The sequence below is a fragment of the Apodemus sylvaticus genome, chromosome 10 (assembly GCF_947179515.1).
Source record: "Apodemus sylvaticus chromosome 10, mApoSyl1.1, whole genome shotgun sequence".
NCBI lineage: Eukaryota > Metazoa > Chordata > Mammalia > Rodentia > Muridae > Apodemus > Apodemus sylvaticus.
The window spans coordinates 52,258,019-52,278,043 of record NC_067481.1 but is presented as its reverse complement, the minus strand read 5'-3'; the positions used below and the strand labels follow the sequence as shown (position 1 = coordinate 52,278,043).

At 47.6% G+C, this 20,025-nt stretch overlaps 1 protein-coding gene and 1 long non-coding RNA gene across 4 annotated transcripts in view; one reads left to right on the top strand and one right to left on the bottom strand.

Annotated features, from left to right (window-relative positions):
• Pitpnm3 (PITPNM family member 3) overlaps positions 1–20,025 on the bottom strand; it is an 81,951-nt gene that overhangs the window by 55,369 nt on the left and 6,557 nt on the right. For all 3 annotated transcript variants that reach the window (XM_052196564.1, XM_052196565.1, XM_052196566.1), the window contains exons 2-3: positions 10,988–11,083; positions 2,733–2,840 (exon numbers count right to left, since the gene is read on the bottom strand). In XM_052196564.1, coding sequence (XP_052052524.1) covers positions 2,733–2,840; positions 10,988–11,083 — 204 coding nt within the window. The remainder of the gene's footprint in view (positions 1–2,732; positions 2,841–10,987; positions 11,084–20,025) is intronic.
• Positions 331–4,048, top strand: LOC127694846 (uncharacterized). The gene is made up of 3 exons (XR_007979870.1): positions 331–431; positions 805–997; positions 2,965–4,048. It is a non-coding gene; the product is annotated as an uncharacterized LOC127694846 (long non-coding RNA).

Genomic DNA, 20,025 nt, shown 5'->3' with positions numbered 1-20,025 from the left:
TAAATACATACATACATATACACAAATGTACACAGCATAAACATATATACAAATATACACATGTACACATATACAAATATACATACAAACAAACTCACATACACATACATGCACACTCAGACACCATTCCTTTGGGGCAGCAGCAAAAAAGCCATTCACAGACAGTGAGAAAGAAAAAGTCACACATGAGTAATTAACACCCTAAGCCTGTGCCACATATGGGTGTGGGGTCTAAATTTGCATCACCCATGGGGAGAAGAAACTGTGAACTATAAATTTAGCAAAAGAATATTCTAGGTGAGTGAAACCCTCCAGTTCAGAGAAAGAAAAACAAGACCAGCTAGACACAGTGGCACACACCTTTAATTCCAGCACTTGGGAGGCAGAGGCAGAAGGATCTCTGTAAGTTCAAGGCCAGCCTGTTCTACATGGTAAGTTCCAGGACAGCCAGAGCTACATAGAAAGACCCTGTCTCAAAAACAAAACACAAACAAGCAAAAAAGGAGGGAGGGAAGAAGAGAGGGAGGGAGGGAGGGAGGAAGGAAAGAAGGAAGGAAAGAAGGAAGGAAGAAAGGAAGGAAGGAAGGAAGGAAGGAAGGAAGGAAGGAAGGAAGGAAGGAAGGAAGGATAGACAAAACCAGTCTCTCTGGGAACATGTACATGATCTAGGACATGAAGAAACTCACAGAACAATGAGGTGACCAAGATGTTTTCACAATAAAAGAATGAACAAAAGGAAGGAACAGAGAGTGTGTGTGGGGGGGGGGACTATGGAACATGTGCATGACGGTGCACTCTCCTCAGAGTCAGCGCCCTCAAGGACTGGATGTTCAGATGGCTGGGGAGGGCTTGTGTAGTGTGACAGAAATGGCGATGAACGGAAACAGAGGAAAGTCAACTGCATTCTGAAGCTGAAGAGCATGAGGGGTCTTTGAGTCATCCAGAGAGATGCTACCAACAGTCAGAGGTCTGGAGCTCCTAAGAGGCCTTAGCTGAGGTAAGGTGGGCCAACCAAGGTACTACCATGAAAGGGGTCCCTGGGATGAGGTGGAAGGAAGGGAAGAAGGCTTGGAGCAGGCAGGAGCATCAGCTTCCTTAGATCATCAGTTCTTTCCAGCAAGCACACTCAGGAGTCCTTCTGCCTGGAACAGTCCCCAGAGCCTGTTCTTCAACCCTTTGCTCAGCCTGCCTCGCCCACTGCACAGTGTCCTCCCACTGTGGGGCAGGCCCCAAGGATGAAGATGCAGTCTTGCCCATCTCTATTCCCCCTGCATCTAGCACCAGCACAAGGTGTTTGCTATGCTACAGCTATGCTTATGCAAGATTGTTCACGCCGCCACTACAATGACCTGTGACTGGGTGCATTTTTGCAAGTATTATCTCATAATTCTCACACCCTTAATACTCATCATATCCCACACTAGAGCTGAAGAAACCAAGGTGCTGAGACACTGAGGCTCCTGTCCAGACCTTAGACTTCTGAGGCTCTGCCTGTCCAATAGACCTTCCTTCTGTTTCCTTACACCCTTCCCCCAACCACCATACCACCCTCACAGTTCACCCTGCCTCTCCCTCACCCCTGCTGAGCTCACACTGGGTCTGAGTCACACAAGCCTTAGCAGACAGGTGGGGGTGGGAGTAGGGAAGGAAGGCCAACTGAGTGATGACTACAAGCCTGGCTTTGTCTTTTTTGTGGCTACCAAGCATGGTTGGAGAGGAGGATCCAGAACATGTGACCCATTCTGGACTCCTTCTGAGCTCCTGGGGCTGTGAAGCAAAGAGCAGACTGAGGAGCCATCTGCAAATATGTGGCTGGGGCATTATCTCCCAGATCACAAGTCAAGCTAATAGGACCCAGACTTTAAATATTGCCTAGACCACTGTCACATGCAAGGAAGGCCAATTTAGAGATGGTGCCCTAGACTAGAAGGACCTTAAATAAGACTCAGACCCAGCTTCTTGTAGCTTCTTCATTCATAAAGTGAAAACAACAGCTTGAGCCTACCCATCTCTCAGGATGGGTTCTTCTGCATGGGACAAGCTCTGTGAAAAAGTGAAGAGGATGGAGGATAAGAAAAGGATTGGGTGCTTGGGCAAGATGACCAGTTTCTTGAGCAAGGTCAATGCCACCTCTACTAGACAGCCCCTGATAGGATGGCTATAGCCACTTAGCCACTCTGGCCCAGATTAAAATTTTCTAGTGTCAAGGCTAAGAAAGGATAGAAAAAAAGACAGAAAGAAAATGAGTGCTATGGATAGGGTCTGTCTCTTCCCAAAGGTTCGTATGCTGGGTGCTTAGTCCCCAATGTAATAGCATGGAGACAGTGGAACCTCTTAAAGATGGAGCCTGGTAAGAAGTGCTTGGGCTGTGACTACTTTGGGAAGAGATTTGTGCAAGTTTTGTGAGTTGGTTAGTTCCTTGCAGCCTATTATATCTAAATGATCTCAGTCCCATAGACCTGGAACTTAGCAGTTTGGTCTCAGTTGCCCTTAATTATCCATGCTCCTGAATGTATCTGGATGAACAAAGGAAGTATCCTGTGGATGTGTCCTGGAGTTGTTTTGCCTCACCACCACCACCAGGCAGGCCCCATAGAGCCCCACCCCCTCAACCCTCACCCCAACCCTCTGCCACCCAGAGAGTTCCTTTAGGTCCCAGGCACAATAGGCAACCCCACCCCTACCCTGTAACACACATGCTCAGCCAGGGCTTGGGAGAGGCAGAGACTCACCTTGATGTTCATCCAGCTTCCCCATGGTCTCAATCTGCTCCACCAGGTCATTGGAGCTCCATTGACTCATTCCAATAAGGATGGCATTCTTTCCTTCAGCCACCTCCTCTGTGGGATGGGGAGAGATGATGTTAGCAGACAGACTCGTTAGGTAGACCTAACCAGAGCTGGTATCTGAGGGGTTACATATTCACCCGTAAGTTGAAATAGACTTCAACATTTTTTTTTGCAGTAATTGAGAATCCAGGGCCTTTGACATGCCAGACAAGTACTCTACCACTGATCTACATCCTCCACCCAAGACTTTAGCTGCTGAAAGTTACTTCAGTAAGAAGACTAAACTATTGAGGAATTCGTCATCGCAATAAGGGCTTGATGCTGTGTGACTCACAGGGGTCCTGAATGTTACAGCAAGAGAAAGTGAGAAGGAGGCGGTCATCCACTGCTGACACTAAAACCAGCATTTCTTGGAAAGAAAGAACCAAAGTCTAAACCTCATTATCTGCCCATTATTTCCCTTTAGGAATGTGTCTGGACTTCTATGAACCTCCATTTTCCCAACAGTAAAATGAGACAGGCAACGTCCAATTCATAGAGTTCTGGGAAGGATCAAATGAGATGAAGTGTGTCAGAGCCTCAGGGTACAGAGGGGGCCCAAAGATAAGAGCCATTGGGCTCAGTTCTTCTCCTGACAAGTAATTCACCAGCGGTCATAGGCTGGTTGGAGCTGGATGGGTACAGAAGCAGCTCTGAGGTAAGCATAGTAGGGAAATCCTTCTGCTTCTAAGCTGTCTAAGCTTTATGGAGTCCTTAGTTTCCATCTCAACTACAGGAACCTTTTAATGCCTCTATTTCCTGCTCAACTCCTCCATCCCTGACTCTGTCTTTAATGATTATTCTGAGAAGAATTTATGAGGCCGTACCTCCTGTTCTCACGACACACAGACAGGGTACCCTGTCTCCAACACCACACACGAGACACAGTCCCTCATCCTGAGAATGTTTCTATAACAGCACTTGTGGGGGTCGACCTGGTTCTCAGTCCACCTTCCAGCTCAAGATGAGCCCTCATGGTGAAGAGCTTTGTGCCTTCCTTCGCATCACAGACAGCAAGGATGTTGAGGAGAATCCCCGAGTTCGGGATAATGAAGAATGACGACTGTTACCTGCCTCTCTAGCAGAGGGTTTCTCCAGCAACCAATATGGTAGACCAAAAAACTCTGGGAGCTGTCCAGCGTTCTGACTCACACCAGTGCTCAGTAATCCAGATCCCATCTCTAACAATCCCTGTCTTATTGTGTTATTTATTTGATTGATTTAACAGTCCTTATAAAACTTTTACAAGTGAAACTGGTACAAGTGATTTACAAATACTAATTCCTAAGCCAGATGTAGTAGTGCATGTCAGCAATCCCAGCTCTCTGGAGGTGGAGGCAAGAGGTCCTACGTTCAAGGCAGCATTGGCTACAAAGTGAATTTAAGACCAGCCTGGGCTACAAAAGATCCTCTCTCAAACCATAACAAACAAAGGGAAAAAAAACACTAATTGTATTCTCATAAAAATGGGACAAATGAGCCTAGTGGTGGTGGCACACACCTGTAATCCCAGCACTCTGGGAGGCAGAGGCAGGCAGATTTCTGAGTTCGAGGCCAGCCTGGTCTACAGAGTGAGTTCCAGGACAGCCAGGGTTACACAGAGAAACCCTGTCTCAAAAAAACCAAATCCAAAAAACCAAAAAAAAAAAAAAAAAGGGACAAATGATGGGGCTAGGAGATGGCTCTGTCAGTAAATTCTGCTACACAAGCGTACTACCTGAGTTCAGGACCTACAACAAAGATTAATGGCATCACATGCTTGCAGGCCCCGGGCCTGGAGTGGTGGGGCAGAGACAGGTGGGTTCTGAAGCTGTTTAACCAGACAGCCTTGCCAGGCTGAGTTTCAGGTATAGTGAGAGATCCTGTCTCACAAAGTAAAGATGAAGAGTCATCACAGAAGACACCCAATGTCAACCTCTGACCACCTCATGCTCACATATGAACAAAGCCACAATAACAAGTATATACATGCCACAAACACAACACAACATCACACACACACACACACACACACCAAGGAACAATGATTACTATCTTTATTTTGTAGACACGGGCACTGAGGCAAGCAGTAGCTGACAAATCCTTGCTGAAGAGTTCTGCCTAGCGAACAGGATTCTGGGTACTGGGTAAGCTCAGATAGCCTTAAGCCTGCTATTGTGTCATACATCAGCAATTCCAGCACCGGGAAGACTATGGTGGGAGGATCATTAAGTTTGGGGCCAACCTAGGCTACACAGTGAGAGTCTGTCTCACAAAAGTAAAGAAAGCCCTGACATCCCACCCTCCAATAGCCTGTCCTGGACATCTTGTCCTGGGTTGGCCCCACACACCTGGAAGGCTCCTCAGCCACATGTGCTCCCTCTGGGGATGAGTTCAAACCTGTAAGCAGCATCCAACACTGGGCGGAGATGTGACCAGGTTACAGTGCAGACTGTACAAGCTGTGAGCTTTGCTTGTCCATGCCCCTCCACCCACTGCTGTTTCTGTTTTCTTGTCCCTTAAATGGCAATAAAATGTCTAGCTCTCTAAGTCCTCTAGCAAGCTGCCACAGGGATAAATAATATAATAAATTCGAAAGAACTACACAAGCTAAAAACAGTGTGCAAAATATAAGGTGACTTATCCTTGAAACAGAATCACAAAGAGGTTAAAGCCGGGCACCGTGGTACAGGCCTTAATTCTGTCACTTGGCTCAGTTGGTTATCAAAGCAAGTAGGTATTCTTTTGCCCATTCCAACAACTACCCTGCAGCAAAGAGACTCCTAAGCACATATTGTGCATTTAAGATGTGACTGTGACCTCTGTCCCACAGGAAGCCAGTGATGTGAAGGATACCATCATAAAGAACTCCAGTGTGGGAAGATGAGAGAGCGGGGTGTGAGGTCTGGTGCCAAGTAGGCAGTAGGTGCCCGGTACAAGCTAGTGGCTCCTACAATGCATGGAACTTCATCCCAGGAGTGTGAGGCTGTTCTCTCTTTCTCTCTCCAAGTCCCCCAACCCCCCCCCCTGTGTGTGTGTGTGTGTGTGTGTGTGAGTGTGTGTGTGTGTGTGTGTGTGTGTGTGTGTTCCTCTCTCCTGCTTCCTTTCCCTCTGCTATCTGGAATTTCTCCTGGAATCTTTCTCTGTTCTCCCTCTCCACTTGCTCAAGCCTATCCCTCCAAAGTGCTTGGTCTCTTGCCTCTCCCTCCCTCTGGAATTCTGGCCCCTCCCACTCTTCACATTCATCCTTCAGACCTTCATTCTGGAAACAATAGGCTTTGTCCCCTGTGAGGCACAGAGAAAACACACACTAACGCAAACACAGACACACACACACACACACACACACAAGAAGAGCGTGCACAGCATGCAAAATGACTTCACTTAAAGTGTTTCCTAACAGGGGTGCTACAAGACTCCTAGCCTCCCTCCTCTTTCTCTCCCAGTAGAGCTGCCTCCCCACAGCATACACAGAACCCCAGAGAGAACATCTGGATGGCTGCCTGGGGTATTTTTTGTTTCTGTGGTAAACTCCATGCTGAGCCTCACTCACCATCAGTACAACACTAACCTTAACCCAGCATGACTGCTCTAAGCCAATGCCTGGGAGTGCCCTGCAATCCCAGTCTCCAGGGCTGTTAGGGAGCCTGTCTTCCTTCCCAGGGCTTGCGACTCTCCTGTTCTTCCAGCTCATAGACCAGATTATTTGTCACCATTTCTAAATGGTTGTCCAATATCATCCACATCAGGCCCAAAGAACCAGTCTTTCCAAGGACCTGAGTGCTTGTTGCTTGGTCCTCCTCGCCTTCACCCAACCCTAACATAGACCCATCCCTTGGGCTTCTCTGAACTCTGCTAATTCTCTCTCACACTGAGAATGGTCCCCACTCCACCCATCCTCAGACACATAAAGGCATTTCCTTTCTCACCTCCCCTAATGTGGGGTGAGGGCAGGACCTTAGAGACCCCTGTGACTTGTATCTCTAATAGCTCCTGTGTCCAGCGATCAGCACTCCACTCCACTCTTCTTCTTCACCCATTGGCTAATGGCTACATCCCTATTATCTTCTAGAGGAGAACTCCAGCCAGGGATCTGAGACATGTCTGAGCTCAGATGGCAGCCATTCAGTGGCACTACCATGATGAAGACCTGGGCCCTCAGACTCCACTCTATATTGTCTCCTCTTGTCCCATCTTGGAGTCTCTGGGAAGCCATGTGCTCACAGCAGAAACCCAACCAAGGAGGAAAGATCTGGTCTAAGTCCCTCATCGGCTATGGGACCTGACTTTGCCTTAGTCTTCTATAAAATTCAGATTCTTAATCTGAGCACCATCTTTTCCTAGTTGCTATGGAAGGCAGGGAACATCAAAGGAAAAGAGAACCGAGGTGGATAAAGGACAGAAAGTTGGTGACCTGTGAGGGGGAAGGTGTCCCTTTTCTGTGTTCTTGGCCAGACTTCCCAGTGCTTGTGTACCTCAAAATAATCAGGCTCCAGTCCCCTCATCTCCCCAGCCACTAGCTCAGCTTGCTCATGCATATTCATAGAAGGAGGTACTTAGCGAGAGAGGAGAACCAAAGAGATCAGGCACGTCCCTTCTCAGTGAGGGAAGATGCCTGGGCATTACAGGCCGCAAAAATGGTAATTCCTAGCCATTTTTATTTTGATCTTAATACTTTTCAACTTTCATTAGCTTGTATTGTGTAAATTTAAATCTCCTAATAAAAATGTGAGGGAAATGAATGAATGAATGAATGAATGAATGAATGAATGAAATCCCAATGTAATGTTGTGACAGGTGTAGATGCTGCTGCGAGGCAGTGAGCACACCCAGTTCTCTCCTGTTGTTTTTGCTCTCCTTCCCACTCTGGGACCATTGTTCTGCTCCTGTCCCTGTGGGCTGCTTGGCATTTTCTAGAATTTTTTTGTCAGGGCAGTCATCCAGTGTGCTCTGCTTCAGTCGGACTTGTTTTCTGTCAGAGTGACTTATTCTGATGTTGTCCACACTCCTGCATGCTTCGGTTCACCCCTTTCTTCTAAAACAGACTCTGCCTACCCATTCGCTCACCGATTTTCATTTGGGATGTTTTCAGACTGAGGCTAGAATAAATCAAACTGGCATAACATTTCCCTTCATTTGAATAAACACCTAGCAATAAAAGGGTCACAGGACTGGGGGGAAAGCCTAGGCCCCTGTGCATGCTGGGAGACTCACATTGAGCTGCATTCCCCACCCTTCTTTAGAAACTGCCACCAATTTTCTGAAAATGTCCATTGCCCCCCAAGAATAGTTTTAAAGGACCCTGTTCTTCCACACTGCAGCCATTTATTTCAACGAATTATTCTAATAGGTGCATAGTGGTATTATTGCAGTTCAAACAACTTTTTTATATTTATATTTGTTTATTTTGTATGCATATGGAGGAGGGGTACTCTATTCCACCACCTGGCTCCCAGGATCAAACTCAGGTCATCAAGTTTGGTAACAAACACCTGCACCTGCTGAGTCATCTCACCAACTGTGTTTTGTTTCATGTGTGTGTGTGTGTGTGTGTGTGTGTGTGTGTGTAGACCAGAGGACAGCCTCAGCATTACCCTCAGAAACACTATCATCCAGTTCCTTGTCCCAGAGCACATCAATTAGACTAGACCCACGAGCCAGTGAGCACTGAGGACTCTTGCGTCCCTCCCTGGTTCTAGGACTACAACAATGCCTAGTGTCTTCATGGGAGTGCTAGGGATTGAACTCAGGTCCCTGGGCTGGCAAGGCAAGCACTTTACCAGCTGAGCCACCCTTCCAACCCCTCTCTGCAGTTTTGATTTACCTTTCTTTGATGACTAGTAACAATGAGCAACGTGTTTGTTTGCCATTCAAACATCCTCTGCAGTGAAATATCTATTGCTTTATGTTGTCTTTATAGCAATTCTCAATATATGTCATTTGCTCATGCACTGTCTTCTTGTTCCCCATATGGCCTGGAATGGGACCTGTCTTCAGTCTCCACACTGAGGATGGGAGCTAACACTGGTTGAACAGATAATAAATGCTTGTGAAAGAAGGGATAAATGAAATAGGATTATACCTCCTGCTCTGCTATAGTCTGAAGCCCTAAGTAAAATCCCTTGCCAGAGTTTCTCACCTTGTAAAATGGGCTGGGGGCTGGGAAGAGGCTTAGCTAGTAAAGTGCTAGCTGTGTGAGTGTGAAGACCTAGTTTGATCCCCAACACACACATAAAATGCTGGGTAGTTTGTAAGTCCAGACCTGGGGAGGTGAAGGCAAGAGTCTCTGGGGCTCTTTGACTAGCCTGGCTAGCCTGATAGGTCTATACCAGGGCAATGAAAGACCCTGTCTCCAAAAATCAAAGTAGATAGCACCTGAGGAATCACACACACACACACACACACACACACACACACTCTTGAGGGACATCCCAGCTCTTACATGATCTGGGTTTGAAGCCACACCCTGAGGAAAAGTCTAGGATCCTGGAAGAATGGAGAGGGCAAAGAAGGAGATGGTAAGGCAAGGGGAGGAGGAACACACAGGTGTCCGCACTGTGGAGACTGGGAGCACATGGTAAGGCCAAGTTCTCTGAGACTGGGGAGGGAGGGCAGACACAGCTGAGGGAGACTGAGAGAGACAGTGGTCCTAGGGGTGGGAACAGGAAGGTCCCTCAGCTGCTCACAGGGAAGACAGGCCCAAGGCAGATTTGACCCCAGGCCACCCACAGGTCCTTGCCCCCTGCAGCGTGCCACCATAGCAGCTAAGGACAAACAGCCCTGATGAACTGCAGAAATATTGAAATGAAGCTCTTCTGCGTATCAAAATATTGAAGCTATGTTGTCACACTGTGGGCTAGTTGCTATGGAGAATAGCAGCCCTGGCAGCCACTCCAATCAGACACCAAGGGAAGATGGGAAATGAGCCCCCAACGGGCTGGTTGAGGGACATTACTGGGGAGAGGCTTCTCTGACCAGAGCCAAGAATGGGGAAAGTTTAAGTGGGGGCTTCCCAGTGGCATCCAGCCAAGCTTCCCTAGAAATCCCCTGAACCCAAATATTTGAGGAATATTCTCCAACTGGGGACATACAGAGCTGATAAGAAACTCAGATCCCAGAAAGGGAACACTATGCCTAGAGCCAAAATGGAGGTCATGTTCAGACTAGTGCCTGCTGCTCTGTCCTAGGTTCACATGCTGCTTATCACCATCTGCCTGTCCTTAAGATTATACTTACCAAGTATCGCAAACTAGCCCCATCTCAAATAAGTCAACCCCCTAATCGTGGTGATGTCCCAGAGTAAGACTCATAAGGCTAGAAGGCACTAGGACCTGTTCCCACCCAGCCTAGCCCAGCACAGCTACCCTGTCTTCTCTCCTAAATCCAGATGGATTAACCTCCTGCCCCTGCATCTGCCTAGTATAATCACACCTTGGCTCCTGTGTTCTCTCTACCTAAAATATCACTCTTGGGGTCCCTCTGGGTACCATTTGGATCCCCACTATCAGTCACAGCTCCCCTGAGTAGCACTGGTGGCTCTCTCCATATCTGTGAAGCCTATCTTAGAAGGCACATAGATACTGTTAGCATCCTGAACCAGTATCATCTCTCATTCCTTTTCCCCTGGTGTACCACACCTCCCACTGCCACCACATAGTGCTTCCTTAAGAGCTGGAAACATTCTTCAGTCTTTCCTAGGTCAGAGTCACCATACCTACTGCCATATCTGTCTAGAAGGCCCTTCCTTCCTCACCTGACAAGCTCCAAACTCTTGTCTCTACAGAAAGGTTATCTCACCCAAATCCAAGCCAGTGCCCTGGATACATTTTCTCCCATGTCAGCTGGTACTTTGGGCTAGTTGACATCATTCCCACCAGTGACTGGGTTTCCTCTGTATCCTCTTGGAAGGTTTGCTCTCGAGCTAGACTATCTGCTTACAAGAGCATCAAACAAACCCAATGTATTCCACGGTATCCCAAGCACCTGGCACATATTAGGAGCTTTGAAAATATTTCATAGAGTGAACTGGTGAGTACTGAGCCCCCAGTCCCACCAACTGTCTTTGAAGTATGAAACTGCAAATATGGGTGGAGACTGCTCTAGTCCTCAGCAGTTGATCCACTTTGCAGGACTTCTAGAAAGATTACCCAACCGGTGGGGTGGAGATGAAGTTCACTCACCTCTAGCATCAAAGAATTCATCATCTGAACTCTCCACCGAATCACTGAGGACATTCCGAAGGTGCCAGGGGGCACCGCCACCCGGGGAAGGGCAACCTACAAAAAGAACATGAGTGTTAGTCAAGACTGAGGGGGTGTCCCAGTATGATGGGGCCAAGCCCAGGCCCCTCAGACAAAGGTCCGCTCCATCCTCCAGAGCTGAGTTCTCCCCTCTCTGTAGCCTCCAACCATACTAATTCCCCTCACCACAGTGCTTTCATTTAAGTCCAAAAGCTCTCTCTGAGGAAGCTGCATGGGGAAGGAGTTGGGGGTAGCAGCTGAGAGACTCAGCCAAGGGGATGGTGTATGGGTCTGCAGTTGAACTGTGGGTAAGAAATCATCAGCTGCTTACAGCAACAGTGACACTTCCACTTCATGGGTCAGAGAAGGCTCTTTTCATCATGCTCCCTCGGACGGGCCACCACCTTATGATGTCAGCATCTCCAAAGGAGATGTCAAGGTCCAGTGAAGCAAAGAAATGGAAAATCATGCCCGGTTTTAAACTCTTCTGCTCAGAAATGGAATGCTTTGCTCACAGTTCATTGGCCTACGCAAGTCATGTGGAAAGACCCAGACATCCTGATGACCAACAGAGATGTCAGTCACACACAGCACATGCAGGCCGCAGCAACACTCAGCACTACACACATCCAAGTGAGGAGGGGCATGATTGAGGAGACTGCCCTGTCAGTCTCCAGCTGAATGGATAAGAAGTTATGTGCCTGAATTTTAGGAGGCTCAGAAATAGCAGCAGGTACTCTATTAGTCTCCTCAGAGAGCAACATGCAGGCCTCAGAGATGAGTATGCAGGGCTAAAGGACCTCCATACCGGGCAGCGAGTGTGGTCCCTTACACCAAACTCTGCTCCGACTTACTTCCAAAGGGAGGTAGGGCAAGAACACAGCTGGTACCCACCCCCATTCTCTGTCCTCCTTACTTAGCATGCGGGGCTCACATGGGCTCACCATGCATGTGAAGTCCTCTGCATACACACTCTGAGGTGTGTGAGAAGCAAGAGATTACAGGGAGATTGCAATCTCATTATCCAATGAAAACAATGGAAGAGGTAGAAAAAATAAACCCAACAACCTGGTAATTTTCCTGGGGAAGTGCTAAAAGTCACAGGTGTGAATTGATTGTCATAGTATTTCAGCGATACCTATACTGCAAGAGAAACCCCAGTGTTCGTTCATCTGCAGATGAGCTACACTCCATATACAGTCATACCAGAGGATTTCCAGCAATGGTTGAAAAGATGAAGTAGTACTTTAGGCATTGATATGGAAAGATGCTTATGGAATATGGTTAGCAGAAATACACACAAGAAGGGTCCAGAACATTTTTTAACCTTGTTTTTTAAAAATAACAAAGACCTGCATACTGAGGAGTATGTGCGACATTTTTTTAAGGAGCTTAGGCCTGGTTCAAGTTCAGGCCTTGCTTCTTAGACACTGTGTGATGGCAGGTAAGTTGCTTTTCCTCTCTGTGCTTTGACTTCCTCACTTCTGCTGTGGCGCTAGCCCATGCCAGCCTTAGGAATTTATTGCAAAGATTAAACAAAACGCGTTGAAAAGCTTAGCATCGTGTCTTGCAAAGATACAGTGTTTGGAACAGTAATTAATACATAAATATACTTCCCAAGCTGTTAAAATGTTTGGGAAGACACACACCAAGATGCCATTTATAAACATTATCTCTACAGAGTGGAATTTGATAAGAGGCAGAGGAAAAAGGAAACTCAGCTTTGATGCTGCATATGTAATTTTATATGACTATCAAGATTTCAGTCTGATGTATCAGCTCTAAGAGGCACCTTCCCCACATTAGCATCTTTGGAACTGGGTGGTGACTTAGGTGATGGCACACCATGAGCTAAGTAGCATCATTTATTCCTTCTCCTTGTTGGTATTTAAATAAGGCTGCATCCTGCAGTCAGTGCATGTTCAATAAAAAACAGAGAAATCACCATGCCCCTGGGTACATCTTCCCTCAGGTAGAGGCCTTGGCCTTCAGATTCCCACATCCTGTTCCCACAGAGACCTAGGTGCAAGTATCAACAATGCCCCTGCTTCCACTACCCCATGATGAATGAAAAACCTAATAGAGCCTCCCCCATGGGGGAAGAATGAACTCTGGATCTTCGAGTCCATCTGGCACACAGTAGGTACCAAAAACTGTGAGAGGTGGATATCTCCCCAGCTTCAGGCAGGGGGCATCTTATGATGCAGTCTGTGGAGACCTGCTAAGCCCCAGCTCACCCTACCCACCAGGATGCTAGCACCACTTCCTACTGTGTGCATGAACAGTTTTGGGAGAGGCCAGCCCTCCTGCCCTGCCCAGCACAGACTCCCAGACACATACCCAGATCATGCTCTATAGTTTGCAGCCAAGAGAGAGAGAACATTCTACAACACACAGGAAGCACCAGTGTGGGATTACCTCTAGATGCAAAGTTATGTCTGCCCCATACTTTCTGTAGAACCCCTTGAAACTTCAGCAGGGCAGGGGCACTTGCACCACCCCACCCACCCCCCACCCCACCCCACCCCCCCTAAAGTAAACCCTGCATTTACTGAGAGGAGGTCTGAATTAGGTGTGCTATAACTGTGACTTTTTACCATGCATCCGAGACTATTTTCCAAATGTATGTGGAAATTATCAGCTAGTGCAATAAGGCAAGAAAAATGGAAAATATAAACTGAAAAACAAGAAACAGACCCGTGTTTATTGTGAGATCGAATGGTTGTCTATACAGAAGGTCAAAACTCTACAGACAGGAAATCTACTAGAACTAATGCCTGAGTATAAACACCATGATGGCGGGAATGGGTAGTAATCCACAAGAACCCGCTGTGTTCCTGGACTCTAATAGTGAACAGCTGGAATTTGATTTATAGTTAAATATTTTTGTGATATATAAATGTCTTTTCATCTTCAAATACTTGTAGAGAGTTTTGTGACTCAAAAGCACAGCCAATAGGGCTAGAGAGATGCACAAGAACTTAAAACACATATTGCTCTTGCAAAGGCCCAACTTCCATTCCCATAGCAGAAGGCTCCCAACTGCCTATAACTCCAGTTCAAGGGGAATCTGACTCCTTTGCCCTGCAAAGGCCCTGCGTGTGCACACACACACACAAATAAAAATCAATGATTTAAATTTAAGAATTTAAAAAAAATCATTTAAAATTTGTCCCAAACTTACATTAACTTAATTAATGCAATTTTCTTAATAGATGTGAGTTATTAATATTATCCTATAGCCCATATGAATACATACCACATACTGATATACAAACATCCCTTCCTATCCAAGTCTATTTCCTTCTGAAGAAGGAAGAGTTTGCTTAGATGGTAAGAAAAGTGTCAGCCTTGTCTATTCAGCTCCTGTACTTGCAACAAAGAACAGAAAGAGCTTGTGTGGTGACGTCACCATCTGGAGAGTTGCTAGGGTCTTTGTGTTTCCTGAGTTTGAATAGCCAGAGATGAGTGACAGGCCTCTCTGCACACGGAGGCTCTCATACGCATACCATATGCACAAGTGCACAGGCATGGGCATTCCTGCCAACCTCCTGCTTCCAGTGTGTGCTACAGCCTGAGAAAAAGGGAAGAGGGCTCATCATCCTCACGGCAGCCCCCAGTGCCAGCCAGCTCAGCGGTGGTCACGACAACGTTCGTTCTGAAGGTCCCCAGAGAACACTGGGGTGGGGGCAGGGAGGCTCTTTCAGATGCAGCAAGTTCTTCTAGTTGGAACAGAGCAATGAAGAGGCTGGTGGGTATCAAAGGAAGCTTCCCTGCCACAGGCACTGCAAGGACTGCTTGGGACACTGAGATGAATAAACTGGACTTCCATCATGCACACGTTCTCTGGAGGCTGCCGAAAGGCCACTTGGATCGCCTGAGGAACAAAGCTCACCCCTGTGGGAAAAGGTGCTACCAACTTAGAGCTGTCCCTTTCAAACTCTTCCTTCCACAAGTGTTTTTTTACAGTGCCATCAGTGCCCGAGAAACTGACAGGCACATGCATGGGTCTGTCACCCACCCAGCCTTGCTCATCAAAAGCACTTGGTGGCCCATGCTGGTTTTACCTGAGAACTAACCCGGCCGCTCCCTTCTTCTGCAGCTCCCAGCAACTCTCCTCTCTGATGAGTCGTTCGCCTCCTCTGAGTTCAAAATACATCTCTGGGCTTATTTTCAATTGCACATTCTGACTTATTTATGATTACCCGCCTTGCTTTCAAACTACATTGCCTGCGCTTTTTAATGAGTGCTGTAAGTTTGTTTAAAGAAATCACCGGGTCTTTCTTCTCTCCCATTGGGTGCCTACACAAAACAATCTCTGTAAAAGCAACAGGGAACCCCAGCTCTATATACCTAATATAAAAGAAACCTGGGTGCTAATTAAGCGTGTGAGAGTGTACCTTTACTCTGGGTACTCAGGAGGCAGAGGCAGATAGACAGATCTCTGTCATTTCTGGACCAGTTTGATGTATTTAGTGGGCTCTAGGCCAGCCAGAGCTACCTAGAGAGATCCTGTCTTTAAAAAAATAAAAAAATAAACCTATAACAACATACATGTTAAGAAGCAACTGGCAAGGCCAGCAAAACGGCTCAGCCGGTGAGGGTAACTGCCATCAAGCTTGGCAGCCTATGATTGATCTCAGACCCCACACAATAGAAGAGAATCACCTGCCTCAAAGTTATGGCAAACGCACGCCTACACACATACATGTGCATGCCTGTGTGTATATACATATACACGTGAATAATTATACGAAAAAGAAGCAGCTGGCTTCTGGTGGGAGAAGACAGTCTTTTGATTGACCCTCCAATACTTTGACTTCTAGCAAATGGTAAAGATATTTCAAAGAAGAAAAAAAGCCCATGAGGTCATCTGTGGAGGAGACCTCTTGGCAAGCTGGGAGCTGAATGATGAGGAGGACCAGACACACGAAGTGTGTGTGTAAAAGTTCTGCAGAGCTTAGAACATGACGTTTTGAGTGATACGACCTCTTATTCACTCACTCCTCTATAGTTCAAAGCAAATTAACCTCTCTGATCCTCAATTTTCCTCATCTCTAAAATGGGTATCATTAGCTTTACCTCACCATTACAAGGTTTAAATTTAACATCAGCCACCAGAGTTTCTAGCTGACTGCTTGGGGGGAGGGGGGCTTTGTCATCCATAGAACCACGTCTTGAAGCAGGAAAAGAATATCTAAGAAGCTTCTAGCTGCTGCCAGGGGACTCCTCAGGCTTATATCTGCTTATGTCTGCCAAGGCTCAGCTTGTCTCTCTGTCTGAGGACCACAATTACCTAAAAATGAGCATCAAGGAGAAGAGGCTACCTAAGCACTGACTATAGAGTAACTACTGCTGCTTCCCAGCCTGGAGCTGGCCCTGCAGGAGGGGGACTGTTCGAGCCATCTCCAATCTGCCTTCAGACCCATCAGCCCCTTACCTCAGGTCCAGTGTGGTCTCCTAGAACTTATGAAAGGCCTGGGTTTCCCCTACATGAATGAAGCCAGACACCAGCCCAGATCACTGGCTCCACATCTATAATAGACAGGCAGACACACGGCCAGACAGGAGCCTTCTGGTCTGTCCTAAGTACCTCAGATCAGCCCTGCTCAAGGCAGAGGCCCCTCTTTCAGGATGCACTGCCTTGTACTTAGGAGCCCTGTCTAGAGGGGAAGCCACCTCACAGGAAGGCAGCAGAAGTGTAGGCCAGTGTTTCCTGGGACAGACCTTAGGCCAGATGGCGCTTGTGGGGAGGAAGGGAGAGCAGAGAGGAACTGGAGCCATCCTGGCCCTTGGGAGTGCTAGCTCAGGGCTCAGCCCTGCTCTGCCCTGCACACAGCACAGGGCAAGGTGCTTGGTCCTTGGGCCAGATTCCATATTAGTAGTCCCTAGGCAGGCAGGGTCACACAGGGGTGGACCACATCCCTTCTTGGGGAAGAGATCCAAGCTGAACCTCAAAGGAAAAAGTGAAGCAAATAGACAAACCAGGCTGAGGCAGAGTGGGTCCAGGGAAAGGCATGACCACAGTGACAGCCATTTCTAGGCAAAGAGGACATAGAACTCCCCAGTCAGTCAGTGTGTCAGAATAAGGGAAGGACCATGGACATTTGCTAGGGTATCCAAATAACATATATGATTCCTAGATCCCAGGGTGAAGCAAGAGCCTTTGGGCATGGTCTGGGCTACACTGCTGGCCTGGCAGTGACTATTGCCCCACTGCAACTGAAACTGTCTTGGTGGCACAGATAACTGAGCACCAGTGAGTGAGCAGAGAAGGTGGCAGGGAGGTGAAGTTACAGGCCTTAGACACCCACCCAGAGCCACCATCACACACACACAGATGGGTGGGTTCTATAGGCCAGTACTAGGACCTAACTCCTGGCTATTAGTGCAGCTGAAATGATCAGGCCTGGGAAAACACACACACACACACACACACACACACACACACACACACACACACACTTAGAAACATATCACTGATCTTCATGACAGACATGGGGCCTCAAAGTCAGGAGGCGGCTTGTGGAGTATGGCCTGGGGGAGGCTTCACAGACTGACAGGTGACTAACTCCAAGGAAGCTGCCTCCTTACCACTGGTTCTGCTGCCATTTCTTCTCTTCCTCCTCCTCCTTCTCCTCTTCTTCCTCCTCTTCCTCCTCCTCTTCTTCCTCCTCCTCCTCTTCCTTTTTCTTCTCCTCCTCCTCCTTTTCTTTCTCTTCCTCCTCTTCCTATTCCTCCTCCTCTTCTTGTTCCTCCTCCCATCCTCTTCTTTCTCTGCTATCTTTCTCTCTCTCCAGGGAACCTGCCCACTTCCATTGGCCTGGTTCCCAGTTTAGATATTTACCAATTACTCTGTGCCTCAGTTTTGCCTCTGGAAAACAGAGATAATGGCCATGCCTACATCACAAGTAATAAAGGCAGTAAATGAATATTCATTCATTTGAAAAAGGTACAGCGCAGTACCCAGTTTCCATTGCTGCCATAACAGGGCTTGTTAAGGGGCTGTCAAGATGGCTTAGTTTACTGTGTAAGCCTGATGACTCTTGTTTGATCTCCAGGACCTACATAATGGAATGAGAGAACCAGATCCTGCAAATTGTCCTCTGATCTCCATACATGTCAAATCCGCATGCATGCACACACACAGACATACCCACGCATGCACACGCACACATGCACTATAAATAAGATGAAAAATGAGTAAGTAAAGGAGTGTGTTAAGTGGAATAAGAAACCGTGATTATCCAAAGGGCTTTGCTTTGCTTATTTCTTAAGTGGAAACTTTTAAGTGCAGGCCACTCTCCTGGGGCCCCTGGAATGGGAGCTGCTCCTCTCCTCCTCCCCTCATTCCATTTGCTCCCAGCCCATCCTCCCACCATCTGGCCCCAACCAGAATCCTCCATGTGTCTCCCTCTTCCTCTGGCCCTTTACTGGGACCTCCATTCTCCACCCCATTTCTGCTAGATGAAGGGGAGGGGGATCTTTCCTGTTTCCAGGCCAGACTGGTACCTGATTTCTCACCAGTGTTCTATAGAAGTTAACGTCTGCATCTCTGTCATCCTGCCCTCTGGACTACGGGTTCCCCCAAAGCAGACACTAGCAGGAACCCTCTCCAGGCCTCATCGCCTCTTGCTGCACAGGGTTGCATGTTAAGAGTTCTCTTGGGCCTCCACATGGAACAGCACGGGAAGGACCTGAGGAAGGTTGCGCTCTGGAGAGCAGACATCAAGGTGTGCCCTCAGGTGCCCTTTGTGGGTCAGGGTAAGAATGGGGACCGTACAATCCAGGGCCAACCAACTTATGTATGGCCTTGAAGGGGCTGTGTGGCCACCCAGGGAAGGATGAGAGGCCAGGAGAAGCTGCTTCCAGAAAAAGGCATTATTGAAGGAAGCCAGTGCTGGTCGGGGGTTGGTTGCTATAGAAACAGTCCTAACTATCTCCTAAAATGCTAGATGTGCCACTGATGAGCTGTGTGCTGATCTCTTTCAGGGGACTGCCAGGAACCCCAAAGGGACTGTCTGCCATGGTACCCAGGCTCCGGAGCCAGCATCCTGAAGGAGCCAAGGAAGGATCCACTTTCAGGGCAACCAACTAGACCCACTCCATGGGGATTACACTCAAGGAAGGGAGCTGAGCTCTCAAGATACAGAATCATCCTGACAGCAGTTGGAGTCCTTAAACTAACCATCGCCTAAACTGTGACCTCAGCCATAACACAGACCAGCCTCAAACTAGACCAAGACTGCATCCCTAGTCTTAATCCAGTTACATGACAAGTGACAATCATAGGTACAGGAGAAACCCAGCCCGGGCCATGGCACTCAGTCTAGATCCAGGGCCATATCAAATAATTTGTAGGCATATCCAACCTGTGGCCCACAAACCACAAGTGGCCAATTGAGAGCTATGATTATGTGCTAAGGCAGAATTGTAAACGTATTAGGAGACTTTTATTTTGTAACCCCATCACATAGATCCCAAGCACACATCTCTGACTTTGTTGGTGACAACGCCATGCCACCATGCTATGGTTGCACATGCCTAAAGAATATTTTTGCAGCACACTCTGGATACTGTACTACATTTTATAACTGCAGGGGTTTCTGTGACCTATCACCTTCCCACAGTGCCCCTGCAGAAGGGCTCAGGATCCCTAAAGTTCAGGGGGAAGGGAGGGAGTGGGAAGAACGTGAGGACTAGAACCTTGGTCTCTGCCTGGCCTAGTTGGCCAGACCAATTGCTTTGGGAACGATGTGCTTTTGAAGACCTGCTGGTATCTTATAAATATGCCATTTAAATACCCCTTAATTACCTTATTTAGGAGATAATGAGTGATTAATAGCTTTGGCTATCTATTGTACTTTCATTTGCTCTGCCAATTAGGCTCCCGACAGTTCTGAATTCTTTGGAACAATTTCCCCAAGGCCCAGATGTCCCCCCTATGTCCCGCCAGATTCTTGCTCCAGAAGGCAGAC